We start from the raw sequence: 26911 nt of genomic DNA on the forward strand, positions 1-26911 counted from the left end.
TTAAAGTCTTTTGTGTGCCATATTTGATGGTATGATTTCACAATAAATTATTTAATTAACTGGGTGCATTGTGTGAGTGAAATTTACAAAACTGTATGTAGTTTTCAACACTAACACAAACAAAATATCGCGGATTTGTCGACTTTAACTTTATTGAATTTGAATAGCTGCTTTACGATTCAATTTAAAGGTAATCGCTATAGCGGTAAAGCATTACCAGTGTTACGAGTTTGGTTGAACATTTCGGTGCGTTACAGTACTAACTATTCATCAATTTTGCAACATATATGTTTTAAAAAATTAACTTTCCGCTGTTGACAAATTATTATCAAACGTAAATTAAATAAAAAAGTATGAAAAAATCCGTTGACACTTACAGCATACTATTTCTAAGCGAAATATTTTGTTTCAAGGCAATCCAGGTGATGAGCAATCGAAGGGCCTAGCTGATAATTTTAAAGAGCAGGTGATTTTTAACGGTCAGTACAATTTTAATAAACATGTGTATATTTTTTTTGCGATACTCACTTTACAATATAATGTTAAGCTAAACTAACTAAATTAAAGCGCTAGAGAAGCAAAATTTATTTGTTTATATTTCTGGCGACAACGAATTCTTCCAAATCTTCTACATATGCGCCCAAGTAATTAGTTAAAAATGTAAATTCCTTATGTCCACTGTCTACAAAAAATGTGTATAACTTTCGAAATAACTGAGTCTCTATGTGATTTGGAAAACTGCTCGCAATTCCATTCATATATTCGAAATTATTTTGCGATGCAAACGAATGAATATGATACAAGTATATATGATTAACACTCTTGCAAAATGATCTAAAGTACAATAATATGGATATAGAATATGCAAACATCTTAAGTTACTCGCATTTAGTGAATAACTTCGATATCTACGCATAGACCAAAATAACAATTTTTGTCTTCCCTTTTTCGAATTTAGACTTTTCTCGTAGTAAAATAAAATATTGTTAAAATTAACCTTCTTTTTACTTATGTTAAAGCATATTGAAAATATGAGCGGTGGAATATAGTCATTTTATTTAAGAAAAGCAATAAATTAAAACTCTAAATAGATAGGAATAAAAAACAGTCTAGCGCTACAATTCAACTTTATCTAAGCCCGAAATTGACAAACAACGAAAAACAACAATTCTGAAATTGTCTTCTACTATCTATAAATGCGATTTGTACTCCATATTGCGTTCATAGCATCGCAAAAAGATAGGGGTAACCACAAAACAGTCCGAAATATTGCCCTCTTCTACACGCGTTCGTGCTAATAACTTATCGTGTGGGGAGGCTATCTCTAGATCAATATGATCCACTTCACTTGTTACCAAACTACTCCCCACACACAGAAAAAAAGACTTGGGACTTACCGTCTTGTTTGCCTTGGTATCGATTGTGTCCAACAAACCGGTGCCTTGTGCGTGTGCTGATTGCGCGATGATTTGTACGTGAGGTCGCCGCACTCTGACTGCCATACTTGCAAATTGCCTTCGGCTGGGTAGAACGTGTACAGACTATTGGTGGCCGAAGCGATAACCGGTGATCCACCAGCTGCTGCGACCAACGCAGCAGCGGCATCAACAGCATTCGCTGGATTAAGAACTGTTGTAGCGGCTGGAAGTGAAACTGCTGCTGTGCTCGTCGACAAAGTTGCACTCGAAATGGGCTGTACTAGCAGAGCTTGACCAGCGCTCGTCGTGCCGGTTCCAACACCCCCACTACAGTATTTATAGTTCATCATGCGTGTATTGCTGGCGGTGTTGCTGGAACCACCAGCGCTATGGACGCTATGATTGCCCGAACTCGTGACGCCACTGCCATCGTGCTTAAGAATAAGTGCATTGGTCGGGTCATATCCATTGCGATGGCGTGATATGGCATCAACCGAATGCGAACGCATATTGGCGTTGCGTGAAAGAAGCTGGCTTCGTGAAGTGTGAACTTGCATACCACCAATGCTGGCTCCTGTACTGTTGCTGACGCCATGGCTGTTGCTTGACAGACTATTTACTACTGCGGGAGACATTGCTCGTGTGCGTGCACGTCGAAATCCACTAGTCATGCCCCCTCCAATGCCAGTACTACTGGTAGTGTAACGATGATTGTGTACTGTCTGATGACCGGCGGCTGAGGCTACCATTGGTTGACGTTGCTTTTGATATTGTAGACGCTGTGGGGGCAACGGCGAGCCGCTTCCACTGCTTGTGGATTTGGTTAAAGCACCGCTGGCGCGTGCCACATTGGCAGTGAGAGCAGCCAAGTTGGATCCAGTACGATATTGCATAACTAAATGATTTTTGTTATTATTGTTAGGGACATAAGCAGCTGAAGATGATGATGTTGTCACAGCGATCGGATAGTTGATATTGTGCGCCGACTCAGCTGAGCCACGTCGCTGCTGCTGCAAATGCTGATCTTTTAGAAACGTTTCCATTGACGTGTCGGATGTCGATTTCGCGTCATCACCATCATATTGATAGTTGTTAGAGTTTGCAGGAGTTGCAGCAGGTGTCACACTAATCGCTGGCTGTCGGCGTGCAATTTGAGACGGTGGAACGACCATTGTTAGCAAGCGTAGTTTATGCAAATCTGTTTTCACGCTTGCCTTTTGAGCTACCGTTGTGGACACGCTAGATGTGGCAGCCAAGCTTGCTATTGTTGTCATTGGTGACGTTGATACTGATGCTGTCGACGCTGTTAGACCTCCCGTGGCGGCTGACGACAGCTGAGCTAGTGTCGAGCCGCTATTTTGCTTTTCTGCAACACTATTTCTTTTGTTGTTCTGACTATTGTTATTATGGCTACTACCACTACTGCAATTCGTTCCACTTGTTTGATGCTCCGAATCGGTAGACACCCGATCCGGATCACTTTCAAAACCTTCGTCGAGGGATCGTGTTGGACTTAGTATGGGCTTGGAGTGTTGTTCCAATTTTGTACTGGTTCCACTAGCTGTCAATGGTGTCAACATTGTTATTGTGTTCAACTTGCTAGCATTCATTTTTTTCATTTCTTAAGCACTTCAAGTAGTTAACAACTTATATTGATTTTGCTTTTGGACTGTGATAATGCTGAGCTAAAATATACCTCTCTCAGATTTACCATATATGACGTTCTCGTTTTAAACATACAACCTGACAATAAATACTTTGTTGAACTGGGTTGCACTTCTTCAATTTGAGTTACTAAGAATACACTCAATATATTTTTCTTTCCCTAATCTTCATATAAATGAAATATGTTTAGGTGGTCTTATGGTTTTCTAAATAAAGTGCGACAATTAAGTTCAACGTTCTTAGCTTAATCAATTACACAGCGCTTATTTCATTAATTCGGTTGTCACGGAGCAGTTGCTGCACTGGGAAGTAAAATGTAGAACTTTCGAAGACGCTAACACTTTTTTTAATGTAACCAGATAATACAATTTTTGTATGCACATTTCTCCATTGACAACTAAAATTCACTATTCACCTGCTCATTTCACCCTTGCTTCTATTCGTCACTACATATGTATATACTATTAGTTTGAATTTTGGTTTTCTACTTTTATTTTCTATACTTTTCTTTGTAGCGCAAAAGCATTAACTTTTGTTTATTCGTTTGTTGGTTTGCTTGGCTCTTTATCCACTTGCTTACCCAGCATTTGGAGATGCTGCAGCTACCACTGTTCACTATCTCTCAACTTTGCACACTTCTATATGTATTTCACCGTCCACTTCGTTTTTAAAATTTGGTAGTAATTCGGTTTTAGCAGTTTTCACTACCGCTCTTTGTAATGTACCTATTGAACTTTCCTTCAGCTCAATTCTATTGCCTTACTGTTAAGTCAATTTTACTTCATCTCAGGTAATCGAATGCTTGCCGTTTACATGTGTTGCGAATGAAAGTCGTTTTCAAACTGATTGCCGACTCCAACTTGTCTCTGCTAGTCAGTCACAAGCGCTGTACTGTTAATCTTAATAACTTTTATGATACTCGTATCAGCTGACGTTGCCCTGCTACTCCCTGCAGCCAAACGAGTTTATGATATCTCCGTTTCCACATGACTTCTGCTTTTTGCAAATATATTATTTATTTAAAGCTAGCAATAATACTGTGCTAATATATTAATTAATTTTTATATTCAACCTTCTAAGTATTGGTAGTGATGGAAACGGTTTGATGGTAATATGTTCGTGAAAAAAGGTAAGAAACAAACCTTGCTATTATTTTCAGAAATTTGTGTATATTTTTTATTTATAGTTTCATTTCTTGATTTTCTTAAGATAATTAACATTGGCCAACGAATTTTATCCACTGTATGTACTCCTAAACTCTTTTAAGAAAAAATGTTGAAGACTGGTTTTCTCAGAGAAACTATTTTTATTAAGCAAGAGCAGATTAGTATATGCGCTTTTTCATCAATGAAACCTAAAACCTTTCGCACGGCGCTCCAAAGATTTCCAAATAAATTGCCAGTACTGTTTGGTTACAAGTGGCACCTGCTACATCCATTTCGCCCGGAGCTGTTAAGCAACATTGGCACTGTGATCCGATGAGTATGATTTGTTTTTGTTGTTTCTGTTATTTTATGTAGTGTTGTTGTTAACAGTCGTGCGGTGCTCTCTGCACAACTTTAAGCGTTTTAGCTGTTACTTTTTGTTGCAGGCCTTTTATTGTAGTGTTTCGTTTTACGACAATCGTAATAACCAACGCGACTACTTTCATTGATGAGCGCTTACGCCAAACCGAGCCATAGAGACTTTCAGCGAGGGCATTGCAAACTAGAGGAGTTAGCAAAGAAGGAAAGGGAAGGCGAAGTAATTTCACGTACGCTGGTCATTTCAAAGGCACTTTACAGGCTTTATTTTATACTACAGGCTTTTCATCTTCCGCAGCCGCCTTTCCAATCAACTATTCTGCGTTGAACGTAACTGAACTGAATAATATCTCGGGTTTACCCATTGTAAGTAGTGTTAAATTATGGTAGAACTAGAATTTTTGACACAGGAGAAAAAATTAAATCAACAAATAAAATAGTTCATATATAGAAAGCAACGTAAAAAGAAATGTGAAGAAGTTGAGCAAACAGTTTCAAATCGATGATATCGGAAAATGATGTTAAATTTATATGATGTTAAATTAAACAATTTCCGGATACGCTTACAGCATTGAAAAGATTAGATATCGCCATATATGCTCGTCCTGCTACACTGCTTATCATTTAACATAAAACCTTGTATTACTTGATTCAACTCTTCATATACCATATATGTGGTTGCATTGCAATTGAGAGTTGGTATATAAATTTCAAAATACCTCAAAACCATAAAATACACAACCCGATCAGTACACACTACGCGTTGAAAAACATTATGGATAAGCTTAAAACATACCAGGCTTAGCAGGTGCTTTGGCAGTTAGCGCTTTTATCAGCTACCTTTTTAAATTAAATAAGTGCTGGATTTTCAGCTTTATTTTAAGGCGGATATGCAATTATTCACAAATATTCATAACTTCATACTATTGCAGCACTCTGAATGCCGCAGCCAAATAGAACATTTTGGAAATTATAACACTGGTCAATATGGACGACCATAGTCGAACAATAGTTCACTTGTTATAATTGTGGTATCACCACGGCAATAAAGTTGTGACTTCCAGCTTTCTTGTATGCTTGAGTATTCGCAGGTAGGTAATTATTAGTCATGTTAATGTAACTGCGACTTTCATCTAGCACCCAGGTGTTGTTATGTATTATCTTTGATTGCTTTTTCTTTTTAGCGGACTGTGTCTTATTTCTTTACGGAAAAATGAACATGCTGTACAATTTCCTCTAAAAAATTGAGGTTATAATGAGGATAAAGCGTGCATATAATCAGAAAGTGAGATTAAAGCAAAATTATGCTGCTTCTAAGAACTTTTAAATTAACCGTGAAATCATTGCGCTGTTGGTGGCAAAGCGACTCTCCTACCGCGGGCATGGGAGCTGCATTACACAATAAACGGTTGGCTCCCTGTACTATTCCTGTGAGTGTTTACCCAATACACAAATTATTTTCCAAATCACATGAGAAAACACACAACGACACAGAATGTGGGCGCAGAACACTAACGGGTACATATTAGCTCGGATCAGGTTGTTATTGTAGTTACTGTTATATATTTGTTAATCGTTAATTAAAATATGATAAAATATATGTACATATTTAAAAGATGATGTTCCACTTTGCCGAAAATAGAAGAGAAAAGAGAAGCGAATAATGAATATGTGAAAAAACCTCATCAATTATGCTACAATTTAAAAAAATAAAATTCTATAACATGCAGCACCAACTATACTCTTATTATATACTTATAATCACAAATCTGAATCAAAATGAATGGTCAGAATTTAAACTCAGATTGCCCTTTTTTATACTCTTCGATGCGATATATTTATTTTAAAAAATAAGATATCATATTTAGTAACAACTCAAAATTAATTATTTAACATTTACATGTTATTTCCTGATTTAGTGTTAGTTCACAAAGACTAATTTTAAATTCAACCTTCAAAAGGGACATTCCATTTCCTCAATGCGGAAGTCGTAAGGATCTGCCTACGAAAGTGCTACACGAAAGTCTAAAGTCGAAAAACTAACCATTAAATATCTCTTCTGTTGGGAAAATACCAACTTTCCCAGATTGGCGGACCATAACTAAATTCAACAGAATTAAAGCGTCATCAGCAGAAATACCAAACATCAAATCTCATTGCAATCCACCAATGTCCATGTTGACTATACCACACACCATATTTATGGAAAAAATGAAGCGAAATGAGAATTCTAATGGAAAATCTAATGCAAAACTAATTGCTCTCGTACTACTACTCTATTTCACACTTATTCATCTTTGTGCAACGCAAGAAGATGGTGAAAATTTAATAAGTAAGAAAGTGCTTAGTTCGTGTGTAATCAAACATATTATACTCTTGTAACTTGCAATGATCAAAGCAGCCAAAATACCTTCAGGTGTTAGGAAAACTTTATATTAAAAAATTTTGCGAAACAATTCAACATTCATGAAATTCCAAATGGGTTACAATCAAATTTTCTAATTTATTAAGTTATATTATAGATTATATACTTACTTAGTTATATTTCTATATTTTACTTCCCGTCATCTAAAATTGTATTAAAATCATCTTTAATGCGATATATGGGATATAAACTCAACTGAAAAAGCTTAATTTAATATAATGAGTTGATGTTAAAACGTCAACCAGAGAATCGCGATTTATTATTTTAAGAATAAAAGATTTAGACCAATGTATATATTCTAATTCAGCGCCAAAGCACATAATTTTTAAGAAAACTTGCCTATTTAATTTCATTAAAACATCACCTTTTGCCCAACCTGAAAAGTTTAAAGTCTGGTGGAAAGACGGAAGTCATTATATGGGACATATTGGGAACATTAAACGACATATTCGGTATAAAACTTGATAGAAATACGAAAACCATAATATGCACAGTTTCATTCAGGTATATCACATATTATATTATCACCAATCATATGGAGTAAAGTCAAACGGATGTTCGAAAATCCTGATATTAGTTATATGGAGGCTAGGTCAAGTTTTTACCGAATTTTAACCATTTTAGGCACAAAGATACCTTGTCCAAACACGCTCTCTCATTTTCATTGAGATAACTTAAATATTACCCGATATATGCGGTGTAACGTCATCCAGAAGTTCGAAAATCTTGGGAAAAATCTTGAAAAAATGGGGTATATTGGGGACGTGGAATATGCGATATAAAGTCACCCGACAGTTCGAAAATCTTTTTATTAGGTAGATAGGAGCTAAGGGATGTATTAACCCGACTCAACTTCAATTTTTGACATACAGACATATTAGTGTGAGGAGAGGATCCTCTATGAATTTCAATCATATATCTCATACATTGACCGATATTTTCGGTAAAAAGTCAACTATTGGTACTAGGGTCTACATATTGGATACCTAAGGGCTTGAACAGTTTTGGTTCGATTTTGACAATTTTTAGTCATAATATTGTAATAATGCTATGTAATGAATTTGGTTGTAAACGGTCGAGCTGATCCCGAGATAAGTGATATTACCTAAAAGGAGGAGGTGCCACGCGCACCACCCAATTTTCATATCGGCTCCTAAAAAGCTTTCTTGTGCCATCCTTGGTGTTAAATTTAATGTCTCTGACGCATTTAGTTATTGATTTATTAGGAGTGCGCAATATTATCATCCGATTTCGCCTTTTTTTACACTATCGTAAGAAGGGTTGAAAATATTTGTTGCGTGCAAATTTGGGTTATATATTGTAGCGTTAATGATTTGAAAGGTATATACATTAAACTCATTAGGGGGCGGGACCACACCCAATTTTTCAAGATTTTCAAACTACAAGTGCCCCTTCTTAATTAGATGCCAAATTTGAGTTATGTATCTTAATTTACGGCTTAGTTATATGTTTTCGATTAATGGCGTTTTGTGGGCGTGGCAGTGTTCCGATTATTCAAAGTTCGTAAATTTTTATATTTTTTTTGCCAAGGAACCCAAGTATACCGAAATTCATCCAGATATCTTAATTTTTACTCAAGTTACAGTTTGCACAGACAAACGTACGCACAGACAGACGTCCGGATTTCGACGCGGCTTGCCATCCTGATCATTTATATATGTAACCCTATATCTACATATATCGATTAGTTTTAGGTGATACAAACAACCGTTAGGTGAACAAAACTATTATAGTCTTAAGTAACATATTGCAAGAGTATTTAAAATTAAATGAATGAAAATAATTGCGCCTAGATGGATGGCCATCAACATCAGCCACAAGCGACACAACCAATTGCGCTAGCCAAACAATAATAGATTAACTGCAACACTTCAATGCTTTACACAGTATTTATTCTGCACCCTTGACAAAGAATTTGGAATGAGCGCCTTAAGACGAATAACCATGTCGGGAGTAATTGTCAATTTCGCTATCAATTGAGATGATATAGTATACTTCGATACAATTGGATTCCCACACACATATAAAAGTCTAGCAGATACTCCATTTACCATCCCACTTGGGGGAAGAGGACCTTATATACATACGCGATGAGATGTAAACATCGAACTTTTAATGTTATTTTTATTCAATTTCACCCGCGACCGCTTCATCGAGAGCCAACTCCGAGAGGGATCCGCGATTTTATAAATTCGTGATATAATTCGAATAGAATATCTGAATCGCATAATTCAAAAAGTTTTATAAAGGTATTGAATGAGTCTTGAATATATAGTAAATTTTTCCGAAAAGGATTAACAGGTACAAATAAAGAGCTTTTACAGAGACGGGATTTTTTGAACTTTTTTTAAATAAAAGAACACCTATGTGACGTAACTATAATAGTTCGATATATATGTTGGCGTTTTAGTAAGGATCTCTAACTTTTTTGAAAATATAATATAGCCTATATTCACCTGAGAGAGTGTAGCTTCCCAACAGTGAAAGAATTTTTCAAATCCGTCAAGTAGTTTCGGAGCCTATGCAATTCAAACAAAAAAATAATCAAATCTTTCCTCTTTATAATATTTATTTTGTCGTAGTTATGCAACATTATTAAGATATTTTATGCTATGCTCTTTTTTGCCTCGTCACCGATTTTTTCCTTCAATTTCCGTATTTAGGCCATTTTAGCAGAATACACATTCTCATCTATACATACACATGTAGCAACATTGGTTGGGAGTATTTTCACATAATTAGGATCACCTGATCAAATTACTGAGCTTTTTGAGATGTATGTATGCTTGTACAAAATGAGGTAGAAGGAGCCATTTTATTTATTAATGATAAAGTTATTTGCGTGTATAGCTTTTCGCGTCACCTTTGAGGTAGCAATGTAGAAACGTTTCTGATATAAACGTCTGTGTATACAAAAATAAATGCAGTAACTCAAAATATCCGCATATATTAAACGTAAAATTATGACCTGAGTTTAACCGCTTCAAGCGCATAGTTTATTGCAATTAACGCAATTACAATCAGCGTTATTTTGTATTTCCCGAATAATTGATAGCAACTTAATATATACAGTATTTTCTCTCAAAATCGGACGAAACTCACAAATGTGCCCCATTAAATAAGATTACTAAATGCACCGCTTTTCGATAATAAAGCTTTTTCTAAAGAATAAAAAAAAAATACAAGCCATACTTTTCAATGACTATGTGAATTAGCTACGTTCCAATACATCAACAGTTTGAGGTTTACGCATGCGTAAACATTGGATCCTTAATTAACAGCATTACCATTGAAATGTAACAACAACAAACAAGTTTAAATGCAGTCAAAGTCGATAGTTCTTGTTGTTAATATTGCTCTTGATTGCATTGCGGAGCGCAGCAATTTAATGGCAAGTGAGTGCCCTCTGTCTAGACCTTTCATATTTCTTTTGTAGGTTTGAAAGCAGGAACGATATAACGAGACACGTTTCGGCATAAACAATTACAATGGCAGCTAAAGTCTTATTTGAAGTGTTTGCAATTAAGCAAATAACAGCTGTATTGGTTATGATTTCCACAAAAGTAGCTCAGCAACAGCTACCAAAGAGAAACCATAACGATCTTAATATAGATATACTCATAACTACCATCATATATCTTCTTCATTGTCGCCGCTTTAGTTGTGTATTTATGTGTTTTATTTAAACTTCAAAGAAGAACTTTGTCATTCACCATATACCCATCTCTGCTCCTCTCTAATGAGCGGATCATTAATGGACATTAAAAACACATTGTCACATCGTGCCATAAAGGATAAAAATGCTTCATTGGCGTTAATTCTTACATAAATGTTTTCCACTTCTCGTAGGTATTTTCAGGTGTTGCTGAAACTTTATATTAAAAGATGTTGCGAATAAATTCAATATTCGACAAAACCGTGAATGGATTACGATCACATTTGGCATCTTAGTATCTTGTACTATGGATTAATTAATCTAACTAACATAAATCACTATATTCATTATGTTAGCACTTAAAATATTTTTTAAATAAAAGTAATCCAATTTCCACTCCAATCATTAGATTGGGAACTAGATCTCATACCAATTTCATTTATCCGAATAATATCATTAAAATTTCATATCAATGTTAACTGTAATAAAGTAAACTGGAAAGTCGGAAATTGCTAAGGGATCTTATTTCATTTACTTTTGTCATTAAACTAAACTCCAGAATTGATTTTAAAGTAATTTCATTTTTAAGCTAATTTTCGGATATACTACATATCCAAAATGAACTAAACCAATTTTATCAACCTTTAGAATATATTAACGTGTAAATGTTATATACAAAATCTTTAAACTGACATTACAAGTGAGTGGTGTCACGCCTAATGTCCAATTATTATAATATACCGTTGCACATTCAACCCTATTGTACCATCTTTACTAGAAAAGTTAAGGAAAGACATCTGTTCCCGACTTACTGTACATATCTAACAAATTATTTAAGCTTTATGAACCGAACTTTCTGGAAACATTTTCAATAAGCATTTCATGTGAAAATTATCAAAATCGGATAATAAAACACGGCCACCCACCCAAATGCTATGTTGAAAGCTACCAAAAGTGAGTTAACTCGCTCAGCCTTTCTTATTGGTTAATAGACACCTATAAGAAAGGCTCTCCAAGTATGAGCTCTTAATTGTAACGAGCTGGTCCACCGCCTAACGGGTTTCTATTTTTTTCTTATTATCAGAAAAAAAATTCATATCTTGCTGCTTGCAAACTACTTGAAAAAATATCTTGTTCTATAGATTTTGTAGGAAATTGAATGCTCTGCAAATATTCATCGTCAAACATCTAAATACATATATTTACTACAGGGTGCTTGAGCATTTATTATCAATACATGTTAATACAAACTTGCATAAAAATTTGAATTTATGTATATATAATATTAATTATGTGTTGACTGAAGCAGGCATCGATCAATATATCGTTACATTCTGCTTGCCATCTTAGACAACCTGTATATATGTACGTATATATAAATATTATTAAATACATGTGTGTGTACACACACGTTCATGGTTATTTCACTTTGTCCTTTGATCGATGCATTTCATGAAACCGTTTTTAAAGAACTATTGGTTGTGTATGTCATTTATTATGTACAATTATTAATTTATTTATTAACAACAACTGAGTCGAAATAACGACGTTGACTATTAATTTGTCGCTAAATATATGATTAACAAACTAGAAATAATATTTTTTTTAAATTGTTAATTTTTTTATTATTTGGAACGAACAGATATGTTTGTCTATACCAAATATGTACATAAATAAAAGTATTTAAATTAATTTATTTTTTATTCGGTTCACTTATACACGAATATATGATGACACATGACCACGAATTTCAAATATGGCATGCGAATCCATGAAATATCTCAAAGACTTGAAGTGAATGTCTAACACTGAAAGCTGCATGCAAAACCATCTGAATGTCATTGCCATGATCCAATGCAAGCATTTTTATACATATGTATATTCGAAAAGCTCTTCCAACGCGGCTGCCAACGCCGACAGCTATCGTATGCATTACAGTACGCTGATGTTGTGTTCAACATGTGCAATTCACACTGGCTGAAGTATATTGACGTGTTGCCGTAAGAATTTGACAAATTGTCAATTGACATTTGGTTAATACTTCCGCATTTTTCACAAGTGTTCAAACCAAATGGGCGATTTTAAATTGTGACACACTAATAAAAAAATATAAAGTATATTTACGATGAAAACTACAATAATAGTAGATTTCGATTTAAGGGGCGGCCACCAATATTTTATATCCTTAATTTTGATACGAATAATTTTTTTTATTTGGAAAGTATTTATTTCGATGCTTAAAGAACTATGACTTCAATCTTTTTTACTTTTCAAACTGAATAGGAAAACCGATAGGCTTACCGTGAAAATCAATTCATGCCGTTCCCCCTACACTCCTGCTTATCCAGATTAGAACCTGATATACCAAACATATGCCCTGCATGCAAATAATGCCCGCGTGAAACCAACAACCTCTTTGTATGCCCTGTAAAACTCACTTATTTAGCATCCCTTACCCAATCTCTTTGAAACATGTTGTTTCCTAAACCTATCATTAGATGATCTTCTAATTTACCTTTCCTTCTTTGCAAAAACACATAAATACAGAAGCACCATCTAATCAATTGATAGGTGTGAGCGTTCAAATAAGATATCTTGGATATAACGCTTGACTGTTTGCATTAATTCCACTACATACACTACAATTTTTGTTTGATAGTAAAGTCTAAGCCAAAGTTCGGTGTTTTTTTCGAAATATTTTGAATGGAAGAAACAAGCTGTTCATCGGAAACTACAATTATAATACATTTATACGTATTTATTCACATTCATATACACATATGAACATACACATAAATTGTTTAAAGTGAATGAATAAAAATATTATAATTAATAACTGGAAATACAACAGAATATAGCCGCGTTCAACACCACAAACTTGTTAAGGTTTATGGCCATGAAGAATTTATTTTACAAATTTTTACAGCTGATGCGATCTTTAAAAGTTAATCAGCTATTGGTTAATGGTCAATAGACAAGATTGTTGGTTGGATTAATGGAACGCTCCTTGTAAAAACGCTATTTCGCAAAAAGATTAAAATGAAAATTATTGTGAAAACAAGTAAAACCAGCATATAAAGAAGTGAGCAGTTGCAACAGCAGAGTTAAAGTTGCATTTTCACTTTCCTTTACATCAGACGCAACACAATATCAAAGTTGTAAGAATATATACTTATATGTATACTTGATCGCGAATATTTAAAATATGAAGGCAAATAATTTGGCATGACAACAAAACATCAAATGATAATAAGTAATAATATATTTTATGTATGTAAACAGAAAATGCAATTTAGCTACAGGGGTAGAAAGCCCTTCTTATCATCTACTCTTTAAAAATAATTTAACAACTTTAGAATAATTACAAGATTCATAAATATTTTTGGTTTAATGACCAAAATATAATTAATCAAAATTCACGTTGCTACGAGTATTTGTGGATCACTAAAATCTTAAGCGGCCAACTGAAAGTATGTCGTTAGTTTATACTTTCCTCTACATATTGAATAAAGTAAATTGAACTCAACTCGCAATTTCAAAAAACGCATCAGAGAGGTTCTTCAGTAGAATAACACATGTACATTTTGCAATATATAAAAACAATTGATGTTTGAACTTTCAATAATCAAAAGAATAAATGTAGTAGCTCTCAATTAATAAATGTTTTTTTTTTATAATTTTCAATTCAAAATTCATACTACTAAGCATGGCATCGCAAAAGATTTCATCACATACATTTCTGTAGGATTTCAATCTGGCCGTCCCTCCTTTTCCAATTGCTAAATGTCAGACCTCCTGAATTTTGACAGTTGCCTGAGTTCAGAAGGTTTTGACGTTTAGCAATTGCGCTCTGATTTCCAGTGAGAGATGAGTTGGGCAGCTGATTCGGTCCACGGTTTTGCGTCGGTGCCTGTTTGTACTATAAGGGTTTTTAATTTTGAAGCAAAAAACTACGAAAGAATAAATGGATTTGAACAAAAGTTAAATATTGAATTAAAGTTAGTTTTGCACTGTTGAATACAAAACAAATGGGTAGAAACAAATTTGTTGCAAATATAAGTGAAAAATTCATTATGAATCAAAGAAACACGCACTTTAAATAGTTTAATTTTTGAACTTTAAATGCAAATATATCAAAAACCATAAGTCAACGGCAACTAAATGTGTATATATTCTTTATCTGGTGAACCTCCTCTATTCGTAAATACCCATCCGCTATTCTATTCTCAACCTTTCTTAGTTTTTAATTGAGGATCATTATCATTGAAAACTAATTTGTTAAAAATCATAGTAGAAGTCTCCAAGCAATATTGTCGCTCATAAAATTATCGAGATAACAACTATTGCTTATAGGGATAGCAGATTACTTTAAGTGTAATTTTAAGCGCATTTATTTAGATGTGATTTGTTTGAGCAAATATCCAAATAAGTTTGTTGTATTTTGATATTTATCTGTATTGTTGGTTTTGAGTACGCGCCCTATCTTTTTGTAATGGCTACGGATTGGGAGTGTATTCCCCACTTTTATGAAGTGCACAAGAACCCATTACAAGGCTACATAACTTATGAGCATCCATTAAAAATACACGGAGTGACTATATTCGAAAGTAAAGGTACCAAACATTACTTGAAAGATATTCGGAGTAGCTTGAGTAACGATAATAGTTCACGAGCTTCATCAAGCATTTCGGTTGAGCCGCTCACTTTATCCTTTGATGGAACCGATCCACTGTCCCTATTTGCACGGCAAGATCAAGAAAATATGGATCCTTTAACACAGATAGCTACAGAATATGTTGGTTAACATTGAAGTACCTTTCCCCACTATAAACTAATCCACTTATAATTTTTAGCAAATGGAAAAAAATAATGATAGAAAAAGTTTGGACGAAGATAATATAAGTTGGGGCGCAAAGCGATTGGGGATATTGAATCGATATACAACGTCAGAAAAGCTGTCAATTTCCACAAGTTTTCTTTCAGCAGTAAACTCAGGTGGAGAAGGAAGTAAGCTCTGCTGGATTATTTAACTAATCAAAAAAATTATTCCGTATTAAATCTACATACATATATGCTCGTATATATATTGTCTTTTTGTTAACGATTTGCTATTTTAGTCAAAGCTCAGACCGTAGTTGCCGACAAAGTTAAATTTCGCCTGGAACAGCTGGATGACTTCGATGATGATACCGTGAGTCACATGATTGATTTAACTCAACAGGAATATATACAACGTATTGAACAATTAAATCAAGAATTGATAACGTCGTGGAACGATGATCAACGTGTAAAATCATTAAAAATTGTCATTCAATGTTCCAAAATGCTTGCCGACACTTCTGTACTTAACTTTTATCCCAGCCAATTTGTTCTGATAACTGATATTCTTGATATGTTTGGAAAATTGGTCCATGAGCGACTTAATATTAAAGCAAGCAATATTGCTGGCGCTGGAGAGTATGTGTACATTTCTTTTGTAACACTAGTTTGAATTTTCTTTTTATAGAAACAGAAAAACGAGTGATTCTGAGCCATTGTATGAAAACGCCAGAGAAACTTGTCAAAATTGGTTTTTTAAAATTGCTTCTATTCGGGAACTATTACCCCGTTTATATTTGGAAATGGCTATACTCAAATGTTATGACTTTATATCACCTAAGTAAAAATTAAAACTCGTTATTAACCAATTTAAATGTAAGTAAAATTTAACATTTTTACAGCGAATTCGATAAAAATTTACTTCGTATTACTAAAATGATCCGTGGTATTGGTGACCCTTTAGTGCAGACGTATGCACGGTGCTATTTGGTTCGTATTAGTCTAAATGTAACGTCTAATAAAGAATCCATAAAAGAAAATTTTAAGGATTTCCTTAAAATCTACAACACGGTATTGACTACATTCTAACGTTTGCTGAATCCCGTAGAAATCTAAATACATATTACTTTCAGATTTTTAGCGGAGCTGTTCGTTCAGAACTAAATCGCCAGCAAGTCAACATTGAAACATATTTATCATTGTACAGTCCTGCTTTGGATTTCATGTTATTAGCACTTGTTCACAAAAACAATATTTACACAGAAGAAATAATGAACGAATGCAAAGAAACAAAAAATAAGTCAGTAATTTTTATTATGACAGTAATATCGTATGATCTCTTCAATAGTTATTTAGAAATATTAAACAAAACTCTTACTTTGACAATTTTACAGTGGATTACTGTTTATTTCCATGCTGAATGTATTTCAATCAGAGTTCATTGCTGCAAACGGTATGGAATTCGTTAGGTTACTTGCAAGCTCTAACACAGAAGGCATTTCGAAAGCACACTTGTTCCGCGCCCTTGGCGTTAGTGTCAGCAGCTGCCCACCACTTCCAGAGCAAAGGTTACAATTTTTGAATGGTTCTTTTAATACCATAGATACTTTCATCGATTCAACTGAATACATAAACTGTTTAGAAACGTGGGCACAATTTATTGCAAAAAATTTCTCTGTAAGTACGAAGAAAATATTGAAGTACGAAATACATATGTAAATAGCTTTATTTGTTTCATGTGTTCTGCTAGATAACTGTTATCAACAATCTGTTGGGAACAATCACGTTACGAGTGAACGCAAGCCGAACATATGAGAGATTTTATACTCAATTGCAAAATATTTTAGACAAAATTTTGCAACATTTTGAAAATACGGAGTTGTTGCTAATTCAGGAAAATTTTTTACCATATTTAGATCTTTTTAAGAAAGATTCAAATAGGATACTCGTATGCAAGAACATTATGATAAGGTTCCAACATAAATCCGAAGATAATATCTCGGATGAAATTGTGATCAATGCGATAATGTTTATTGGAAAGATTCTCAGCGACTCTGTGACGTGAGTTCTTACATATTTCCTGATATTCGAATTGCATTTGCAATTGATTTGATATTTTTCACCATTAGCGCTCAAACCGTAGAGGATGAACGGCGACAAATTTCGCTGTTGATAAGCAGTTTCATACGTAAAGTTACTTACCCAAAAGATTTTGAACGACAGCTTAGTTTTTATGTGGAAGCACGTGAAGCTTTCACGGATTTAGACACAGTCTATATAACATTGGTAAATTCGGTAAATAAGTTAGCTGTTGAGATACGACATGTGGCTAAAGAAAATTATACTCAAAAAACTGGAGCGTTTGTAAAAGCATGCATAGCATTCTCTTTCATTTCAATCCCTAGTATCACAGCAATTCCAAATCAAATGGACCTTTACTTACTGACCGGTCAGGTGGCGCTATTAAATCAATGTTTAGGACAGGGTATGTATCCCCAATTATTTTTGTAGTTAGAATAAGATTTGTAGTTTTATTTTTCAGCGGATGCGTGTTTCGAAGCCGCACTTCAGTTAGTGAGTAACTTACCACGATCCGTGGAAATGGAGGGCATACCACGGAATCTGGAGACGTATTTGGTATCTTACCTTTGCAACATGTTAGCAACATTGGTGGTAGTACCTGTAAGGAATAATATAATCGTTTAACTCCTTTATCATTACTCGAACATTTGGTTTTCTTTTCATTATAGGATAGTCCCGATCAGGGAGTGTTATATCTACTACGTCTACTACTTTCAGAGGTCACTAAATTTCCCTTCGATGCTCAAAGCTCTGGACTGGTCATCGTCTATTTGCACGCTCTAGACATGTTGTACGTACAAAGTTTGGAAGAATTCCCTTATCACATTCCCTGCGGTGAGAATTAGTAAGATATAATCTAAAAATATTGTTAATGTGTTGTCTTTCAATTTCAGTTGTTTCAAATGATGAACTTTATGGTCATGATCAGAAATATCTAACAGAAGTCAATAATATATGCGTTCAAGTCATTGATGACATCTTAGTTCAACTTAAAATACTGGGTAGCAAACGCCAATTACGTACGCAGGCCACACTAGCTTTGGAATTATTTTTACGTATCGTCCGGTATGCTAATCTTAGCCGCGAGAAAACTTTCCAATTGGCTGTCAATCTTTGGCTTCTTGCTGTAAAGGCGGAGTCCCACATCGACGTTAAGTTAATTGTAAATCACCATGCCTTAATGAATTTCGAACACAGTACACGCATATCCTACATATATGTATATTGGCCAATACAATTCTTAAAGTACTGCTTTCGAGATTCATAATCTTTCTACATATTTATAACCTACCCTCATCCAATTTATTTACAGTCGCATACGTTACAAAATGTTGAATTCATCTACGAACAAATTAAGAACACAAATACACAAAATGCGCGGCCACTAGCACGATTGCTGCACCAAATTCAAACGAAATAGTATAAATGATTAAGTGTCTTCACAAACCCGTCAGCTCAAACTTTTGTAAAATGTATCCTTGCACTTACACTCCTTTATATATGTATGTTTGCCTTATATAAGGAAAGTAATATATAGGAAATGCGAATGCAAAGTATTTGTGCGAACGATTTTAATCATTTTTTTATTGTATAATTGTTTGAAGTAGAGTAAATTACACTTAACAATTTATTGAAATTCAACCTTAATGAATTAAGCGTTGGCATTTGTGCAATATTTAAAATAAATATATTAAGTCCCAGTATTATGATCTGATGACCTCGAATCAACATTTGAAAAATTTGCCTATGAACTTGATGGAAACACCAGATTTGTGTAATTAAAACTTGCTGGAACACATACATGTGTACGTATGTATGTATTAACAGTTATGGTATTATTTTCTGCTAGTTGTTTTACAAATTGAAAACGTATGTGTTTTTTTTTATTTGTGCAGCTTCCAGTTATAGGAGAGAAGAAGTCAAGTATAGGGACAAGATTTCAAGATCGCATACTTATGTATTATATACTATGTTGAAGGTTTTGAGTGCAAACTTTCCGAGCATTTATCTCATCACCTAAATATTATTCCGCTGAAAACTATTAATTTTCCAGCTTTGCTGCTATCAGAATGATACGATTTTGAATAATGAATATAGTATACCATAATTCACACTTGTAGTTAATCCAAAATAGCCGGTAGGTGAGGGCTAAATTATTCGTTAATAATTGTTTTTATTTAAATAACCGAAAAGTATAAGTATACAATTTCTATTTTCACGATTAAATATACTAATTTGTTTGAAATTAAATTTCGTGGTGTATTTAAAATTTGAATGGTAACTGTTTTTTATTTGTGCGAAGTTTTATTTTTTTTTAAGAATTATCCTATTTAATCTAAATTAATTCTCCTATAACAAATTACAATTTTCAGCTTTACAGTATCGAAAACAAAATACCGTTTACTAAAATTTTGGACAAAACGAATTTAACCAACCCTGCAAACCACCTATTGGTTAAATTTAAAATACCAGAAATTTCTGTTAAAGTTTCTATGAGTTTCTTAACGCGACATATCGACAGGTAATTAAAGATTGCTAAGACCGGAGAATGTAGATTATAGAGAAGATTCACAGTGCGGCCATTATCAAAATATTTCACGTTTCGCAGGGGAACTGAAAACGATGAGCGAGTTTCACCAAATGGCCACAATTAACATCAGGGGACTGAAAAATAGTAGAATTGAGCATTTTCAATGTTAATTGAGAAAAGTAATGCTAATTTCAATGTTAAGAAATGTACGCTTACAGATTCGTATATTTACAATGCGCAAACGACTTTGCATATAATTTGAAGATATTCTGCTTATACAGGGTGGCTAACGCATCGTGCTACAAAATTAAACCGTAATAAGTTTCTTTTTAGTCAATGCATTACATTTTTTTTTATTGTATAGGAAATTTTATTTTATTTACACAATTAATTATTCTTCCATGCTCAACCACGCATATGCGACACCTAATTCGGGATTGCCTCAATTATCTATTTAATGGACTGCTTCAGTTCACTCAGATTTCTGGGTTTGATTTTGTACAACTCTTGCTTGACATAACCCAAGAAGAAAAGACCAAGCGGTCTCAAATATTTTTATACATATATATTTTACATTATCTGTGAAGACTCTGAATTGCCAGCAATATTGCCAATGGAGACTGAACATTGTTAAGGGGTATCTCCACAGACAATTAAAGATTGCTGAAAATCCGAATTGCTATCAATATTGTCAATGGAGACTGCACAGTGCTAACGAAAAACTAATAATGTGTTATTTATTTCCTGCCATTGGGGTATTATTGCTCAAAAGTTAAATTATGAATTAAAGTTATTTCTGCATCATTATAACCGCTAATATAAAATAAATCTGTAGAAACAATTAGTGAAATTTTTGTGCATATAAAAGTTAAAAATTTAAGAGGAAAATTCATTATAAATCAAAGAAAGAATTTAGATGCAAATATCTCTAAACCCATAACTAAATGTATATATTTCCTTAATAACCTCCTCTATTCGTACATAACCATTTTAAGCCCGAATTCGGGGGTTGATATTCTAAAATTTACCCCAACATAAAATTCAAGTACTTACTGTCTTTATTAACACCTTTTATATGTAAAAAGAAAATCAGACAAGGAGTTTACCTCAAAATCTTTTTCCAATAAAAGCCCGTCATTGTTGATGAAAAATTGAATAGCTTTACGTGCATCTCTTTATTACGCCTTTAAAAAAACATGTGTGATGAATGTTCCTACTTTACCAAAAGTTAGCTTTAAAAATGTAGTGGTGTAAGTGAAACTTTACAAATGTGTTAGTGAATAGGAATGATAACGACTTAATTTGCACTAATTCACGACCTAGTGGCATGTAAGGTTGCATTCACATTTTCATAATTGTGAACAGCATATCCACACTGAAGCAGCAGTGGGTCGTCTAATCAGATTTGGCAAAGTAGATTTTCGCAAAATTATTTAGTTTTCTAGTAATTAAGAAAAAAGTGTAAAAAGTTTATAAAATGGCTTTACGTTATACTCAACGTTTACTTCAAAATCAAGTACCATTTCTGACTCGTGTATGTATTGAAGAAATTTCTTAAAATATAGCTAAATTATTTCAATTTTAAAAAATAATTACATAAGAAATTTTAAGCAAAAAGTTAATTTTTATGCAACTAAACATTTCTTCCTTTCCCAGGGCTATCCTCTACTGGTGACAAAGGAAAAGGGCGAAGATGTTGCACATACCAAGTCGTCTCTCCAAAAGAAGTGGACGGTAATTACTGAAGTGTTTTTTTTTCTTAATATGACCCATATAAATGTAAACACAAGTGAGGTTAATCACTGTTTATACTATTGTTTAGGGTGTTGATATACCATCTGCACAATATGGCGGTCGACATGCAGTCACAATGTTGCCAGGTGGTGGTATCGGTCCCGAGCTAATGCACTACATTCGCGAAATCTTCCGTTTCGTTGGCGCACCTATCGATTTTGAAGTGATAGAAATTGATCCTTCTACTGAGGGCAATGATGACTTGGATTATGCTATAACTTCAATTAAGCGAAATGGTGTTGCTATTAAGGGTAATATTGAAACCAAATCGCAAGGCTTAGATGAGGTATCACGTAATGTAGCCATTCGTAATGAACTTGACTTGTATGTAAATGTTGTACATTGCCGCTCATACCCTGGCATTCCCTCGCGTCATAAGAACATTGATGTTGTATTGATCCGTCAAAACACTGACGGTGAGTATGCAATGTTGGAGCATGAATCTGTGCGCGGTGTAGTTGAAAGCATGAAGGTAGTTACGGTAGAAAATGCTGAGCGTGTAGCGCGTTATGCATTTGAATATGCACGTCAAAATAATCGTAAAAAGGTCACAACCATTCACAAAGCCAATATTATGAAATTGTCCGACGGTCTTTTCCTTGAATCTGCCAAAAATGTTCACAAGGAATATCCAGAAATTGAGCATAACAATATGATTATCGATAATACATGCATGCAATTGGTGTCTAATCCACATCAAGTAAGCTCTAATATTTATTATTTTATGATAAATTAAAATTGATTATCTTTTCAAGTTCGATGTAATGAACATGACCAATTTATATGGCACTATAGTTTCTAATGTTATTTGCGGATTAATTGGTGGCGCCGGTCTGCTCTCTGGTGCTAACTATGGCGATCACGTAAGTGGAAAATCAATTAGAAGCATGATATTAATTTATCGAATCCTCTTTAAATACTGCTTTAGTTCGCTGTCTTCGAACCTGGCACGCGTAATACTGGTACAGCTATTGCTGGAAAAAATATTGCCAATCCAGTGGCAATGATAAACGCCAGCGCGGATATGCTGAATCATTTAGGACACAAAGAACATGCGCGTGTTATTTATGAAGCGACATATGAAACTGTGGTTAATGATGGCATTCGCACACCAGGTTTGAGCATTAAATAGTGCAAAATAGTGTGTTAAAAAATATTTATTTTTTGGTATGTAGATTTAGGTGGCTCCGCTTCCAGCACTGACGTTGTGGAAAATATCCTGAAAATTTTGGCCAAGAAACGCGTGAATTGGTAATGCAATTATACATCCCAAAGCATCATGCAATCTGTTGTAACCTCTTTCAAGTGCCTACGTATATTAGTATCGTCCGCCTGTGGAATTGTTATTTTCTTACTACTTTTATAATGTACTTACTTAGTAGCTATTCAATGCATGCATACAAGTAAATATTGTATACTATTTATATAAATTTATTTGCTGCCTTCGGCAAGTTTAATTTAGTGCAAGGCACAAATTTTACACAAAAAATAACATTTTTTCTAAATGACAACCGTAAATATGCATTGAATGGTTAATGTTATTGTATTCTTAGTGTGTTTGTTATACATTTACTTATATTTCGTGCATACGTACACCGTACTTTTATTAGCATATTTTTATTACGTACTATATATTATATATATAGTATTTCCTGTAAATGTTATCTACTTTATTTATGCTTATTATGCTCCTACTAATTATAACCAAATTGTTCCAGCACTAACTGCAATTTACTGCCAATGCTCCGCTTGTATGTTTAGTAAATATTTTTCTAAATTCCTTTTAATTTAGTGCATATTTCAGCTATATCTAGTGTGGATGGTTCCTCTTCTAATACTTTTATTTGTTTTTAGTAGTCTGGATGTACACTTACGAGTCTAAAAATACACACTTTACTTTTCTGGAAACCACATATACATATAACCAACCCTAGTGCGTTTCTTATTGTAACAAGTTATCCACTGGTTAACCAACTTTTCACACACATGCATTTTCTCACTCAAACGCTTGTGAAAAGTAAATTTGTAGTATTGTTTATGTATTTGTATCTCTACAGCACCTTTCGATGTAGCTTTTCTTTTTCGCCTGTGCGTTTAACCACTACATTTATCATATTTTCAGCGTCGTCTTAGCGATGCTCGTGTTCTATACAATTTCGATCTTATTTCAAAATTATACTTGTTTATGCATACATATTTTTTAATTTCGCCAATTTATATCACAAAAAAAAAAAATTCTACTTACACGCTGCCTGCCCCGCACCATGTATCCGATATCCGTTTAACTGTCAACCAATAACAAAAACTGGTTATGTGGGATCCCACACAATGCACTGCTATACAACACAGGCCCCAAGGACAATATCGCGATTAAGATTAAAGCAAAAATTAGATTACCTTAGTTTAAGCCGATTAAAATTTACGAAACCTCGGTCTATTATTGTCACTATTTGACTGTTGCTGATATGTATTATGTACATTTATATTAACAACACAAACGAAAAGTTAATCGCCAGCGTTCAACTCCTTCCAACTAAGCCAATTGGCATTAAACTCCAAAATCTGGTATTAAATCAAAATTATAAACTAAAATCCGACGCCTGCGCTCAGCTGCAATATATTACAATGATTTATTAAGTATGCCCGCTTTGATGTTCAAACCCTGATCCGATTGTGCGCTACTAATTAAAAAACTTACCACCTCCTCTGTTACTCCCTGTGTTGCGTGTCAGCGTATAAAAGGATTGGAGCTGCAGGTAATTGCAACATCATAATTAACAAATATTTAACTGCACAATTGTACTTTTACTAAAATCTCAATTATTTTACAGATCTAATTACTCAATATGGGATATGGCGCGCAAATCGGAACGACAACTCGATGGAATCCAGTTTGTGAAGCGATATAACGTTTGCTTGACTTAATTTTTGGTTGTTAGCCTTTCGGAAATTATATAAAACGTATTAAGTACCTACAAGATATCTAAGCAATATATATTATGTGAAATCATTTGTTGACATCTCCTTATAGTTTTAAATTGTACTAAAATTTTCAAATTGTGTCTGCTTTTACTTAAGTAAAAGCTCAGCCTCATGTTTAAAAATCGCTATATTTTTACATTTATTTATTTATGAGCAACAACTGGTAAATTAAAAACATAATTGTTAATTTAATCCATTGAATTTGAGAAAAAAAAATGTAAAGCTGTTTATTTATATTTACCATCATACTTGCTGAGCGAAAATATTTTGGTTGCTTCAATAAAGTAACTGCAAACCAAGAGACAAGATTATTTAAAATATTTACTAAGTTGCTAGGTTGTCCAGACAAAAAAGTGAATCTTCTGCAAGTTAACAGATGAACGAGAAGCTGGGGAAATAACCGCACCACTTCGCAACCTGTTCTTTCAATCTTTACTGGCTGGACGTTATTAGGTATTGGATATACAGCTCACGGTAACTGTAAACCAAAATTGCCAAATGTCTTTGCACTTTATCTCATTGGTATTATTATTATTCAATTTTAGAATTAAAGTAATTTTACTAATATATAAATTTAAAAACAGTTAACTGGAGAAACAAATTGTTTACTCGAATGAAATCAAGCCTAAATGTATGCAATACATAACTGACACCATTTCCAATTCATAAAGACTTCAGGTTAGGTACTTATAAAACAGAAAAAACATCAAACAAATATAAACAATGCTACTGCACATTAATTGTTTCACTGAAAAAGATCCGATGGAATAAAGAATGGATTCAGTTCTATCACTTTAAAAACTTCGAAGGAATTAAAAAGGAACTATAAATTTAATTTTTAAGAACCACTTTATTTTACTGTTGATTGCATTCCAACATTCCACCATTCTGGTATAACTTACATCTTTTCTGCTCTTCTCCACACAAATAAAACATATAAAATTATGTTTTTAAATGTATAAAAATTAAGGTGCTTATCTACGTATCAAGTAATCCAAAGGTGATAGCTTAGAAACGCAGCTTTTGGAAGAACCACTTGTTCTTGCCCTCTTTGTAAGTGGATTCGAACTTGACGCGTGTTTGGAAGCGGTGTGTCTTCTTCTTAACAGGGTCTTTCAGATCCTTTGGCGACAATTTCTCGAAAGAGATATCGTGCACGGCATAACGGGTGGGCATCAGATGGTTGTAGTTCAACACTTTCAGGAAAGGCTTGATCTTGGACTTCTTCTTCAACTTGTTCTTGCCCATCTTCTTAGTCACCTTGCGTGGATACCGATCGATACCAGCGACAAGTGCGTGTCCAAAAGGTTTCTCGGGTGTACCGTCATCCGAAGTCTTTACAATAATGGCCTTACGACCTGCGTAACGTCCACTAAGGACGATTACGATTTTACCTTGTTTCATAATTTTCCTCATCTTGTCGGCTTTTGAGTGAATACAAATCATATAGTTTGTCATTTGGTTGTAGATACAGATGAATATCGGAAAATATGAAAATTGGAAAAGAATTTGTTATAAACAACTTCAAAGCTAAATAATTTTACAAATTAATGAATTTGATCAAGTGATATATAGAAATCACACAATTTTACAAACTCTGCTATAGAACAATTTATTTGTTTAATCAAACTTTGTTACACTGAACTATATGGTTGTCTATATAGAATTAAAACATTCTTTAATACACTTTTTACGCGCTGAAATTATTTCAAAACGTAACAATAAATACACTATGACATTATTTGAAGTTTAATTTAACTTTTTCTTGTGTGTAATAGTTGCGATTTCTTAATATTTCACATGATTTTTACGATTAAAAACCAATTAAAGCACAAAATTCCACTTACAGGTCTTATGGCTGACCGGATATAGAGAAGGAGAAACGGGTTGACATTTCCCACATTGCCTTGACGTTTCATGAACGTCACAATATTCAGCGGCATGTCAGCAGCTCATGGCATTGCCAACGAGATATTCAACTCAAACGTATAATGAACG

The 26911-nt window shown here is 33.9% G+C and overlaps 4 protein-coding genes and 2 long non-coding RNA genes across 9 annotated transcripts in view; 3 read left to right on the forward strand and 3 right to left on the reverse strand.

Annotated features, from left to right (window-relative positions):
• The window catches only part of LOC106615978 (uncharacterized), a 33100-nt gene extending 29177 nt beyond the window's left edge, over nt 1–3923 (reverse strand). Inside the window, exon 1 of one of the 2 annotated variants that reach the window (XM_036372736.2) lies at nt 1398–3914. In XM_036372736.2, coding sequence (XP_036228629.2) covers nt 1398–3037 — 1640 coding nt within the window. In that variant the 5' untranslated portion in view covers nt 3038–3914. Of the gene's footprint in view, nt 1–1397 lie in introns of both variants that reach the window. The other variant, XM_070112903.1, reaches the window with a different exon arrangement.
• A 182-nt stretch (nt 3924–4105) lies between these two features.
• LOC118682828 (uncharacterized) lies at nt 4106–6342 on the forward strand. The gene is made up of 3 exons (XR_004978632.2): nt 4106–4972; nt 5539–5697; nt 5791–6342. It is a non-coding gene; the product is annotated as an uncharacterized lncRNA (long non-coding RNA).
• Nucleotides 6343–15066: 8724 nt separating this feature from the next.
• Nucleotides 15067–19182, forward strand: LOC106615973 (VPS35 endosomal protein sorting factor-like). Of its 2 annotated transcripts, none has more exons than XM_036372709.2 (13): nt 15067–15502; nt 15561–15714; nt 15825–16164; nt 16214–16366; nt 16428–16596; nt 16659–16825; nt 16920–17202; nt 17276–17586; nt 17655–18010; nt 18068–18207; nt 18276–18441; nt 18501–18852; nt 18920–19182. In XM_036372709.2, the coding sequence occupies exons 1-13, from the start codon at nt 15200–15202 to the stop codon at nt 18993–18995; spliced, it is 2970 nt and encodes a 989-aa protein (XP_036228602.2). In that variant the 5' UTR covers nt 15067–15199; the 3' UTR covers nt 18996–19182. The 2 variants fall into 2 exon arrangements, with proteins under 2 accessions (XP_036228602.2, XP_014087873.2); XM_014232398.3 differs by having other exon boundaries at nt 15069–15502; nt 18501–18769.
• Nucleotides 19183–20082: 900 nt separating this feature from the next.
• LOC118682827 (uncharacterized) lies at nt 20083–20774 on the reverse strand. The gene is made up of 3 exons (XR_011397904.1): nt 20521–20774; nt 20354–20436; nt 20083–20271 (listed from the first exon to the last, which is right to left on the reverse strand). It is a non-coding gene; the product is annotated as an uncharacterized lncRNA (long non-coding RNA).
• Nucleotides 20775–21478: 704 nt separating this feature from the next.
• Nucleotides 21479–25219, forward strand: Idh3g (Isocitrate dehydrogenase (NAD(+)) 3 non-catalytic subunit gamma). Of its 2 annotated transcripts, XM_014232395.3 has the most exons (8): nt 21479–21671; nt 21794–21871; nt 21960–22631; nt 22687–22794; nt 22860–23046; nt 23107–23182; nt 24281–24687; nt 24763–25219. In XM_014232395.3, exons 1-7 carry the CDS (start codon nt 21615–21617, stop codon nt 24303–24305), a joined length of 1203 nt encoding a protein of 400 aa, XP_014087870.1. In that variant the 5' UTR covers nt 21479–21614; the 3' UTR covers nt 24306–24687; nt 24763–25219. The 2 variants fall into 2 exon arrangements, with proteins under 2 accessions (XP_014087870.1, XP_014087871.1); XM_014232396.3 differs by lacking the exon at nt 24281–24687.
• A 524-nt stretch (nt 25220–25743) lies between these two features.
• RpL27 (ribosomal protein L27) lies at nt 25744–26884 on the reverse strand. The gene is made up of 2 exons (XM_014232306.3): nt 26761–26884; nt 25744–26337 (listed from the first exon to the last, which is right to left on the reverse strand). The coding sequence occupies exon 2, from the start codon at nt 26327–26329 to the stop codon at nt 25922–25924; it is 408 nt and encodes a 135-aa protein (XP_014087781.2). The 5' UTR covers nt 26330–26337; nt 26761–26884; the 3' UTR covers nt 25744–25921.
• Between the last annotated feature and the right edge of the window lie 27 nt (nt 26885–26911).

This window comes from Bactrocera oleae, chromosome 2 (genome assembly GCF_042242935.1).
Source record: "Bactrocera oleae isolate idBacOlea1 chromosome 2, idBacOlea1, whole genome shotgun sequence".
NCBI classification, from domain to species: Eukaryota; Metazoa; Arthropoda; class Insecta; order Diptera; family Tephritidae; genus Bactrocera; species Bactrocera oleae.

Coding starts and splice junctions, on each gene's coding strand:
- Idh3g (XM_014232395.3), top strand. CDS start 21,615: ATGGCTTTACGTTATACTCAACGTTTACTTCAAAATCAAGTACCATTT. Junction 21,872..21,959: donor CTCTCCAAAAGAAGTGGACG/GTAATTACTGAA, acceptor ACTATTGTTTAG/GGTGTTGATATACCATCTGC. Junction 22,632..22,686: donor TGGTGTCTAATCCACATCAA/GTAAGCTCTAAT, acceptor TATCTTTTCAAG/TTCGATGTAATGAACATGAC.
- RpL27 (XM_014232306.3), bottom strand. CDS start 26,329: ATGAGGAAAATTATGAAACAAGGTAAAATCGTAATCGTCCTTAGTGGA.
- LOC106615973 (XM_036372709.2), top strand. CDS start 15,200: ATGGCTACGGATTGGGAGTGTATTCCCCACTTTTATGAAGTGCACAAG. Junction 15,503..15,560: donor CACAGATAGCTACAGAATAT/GTTGGTTAACAT, acceptor TATAATTTTTAG/CAAATGGAAAAAAATAATGA. Junction 18,853..18,919: donor TGGCCAATACAATTCTTAAA/GTACTGCTTTCG, acceptor ATTTATTTACAG/TCGCATACGTTACAAAATGT.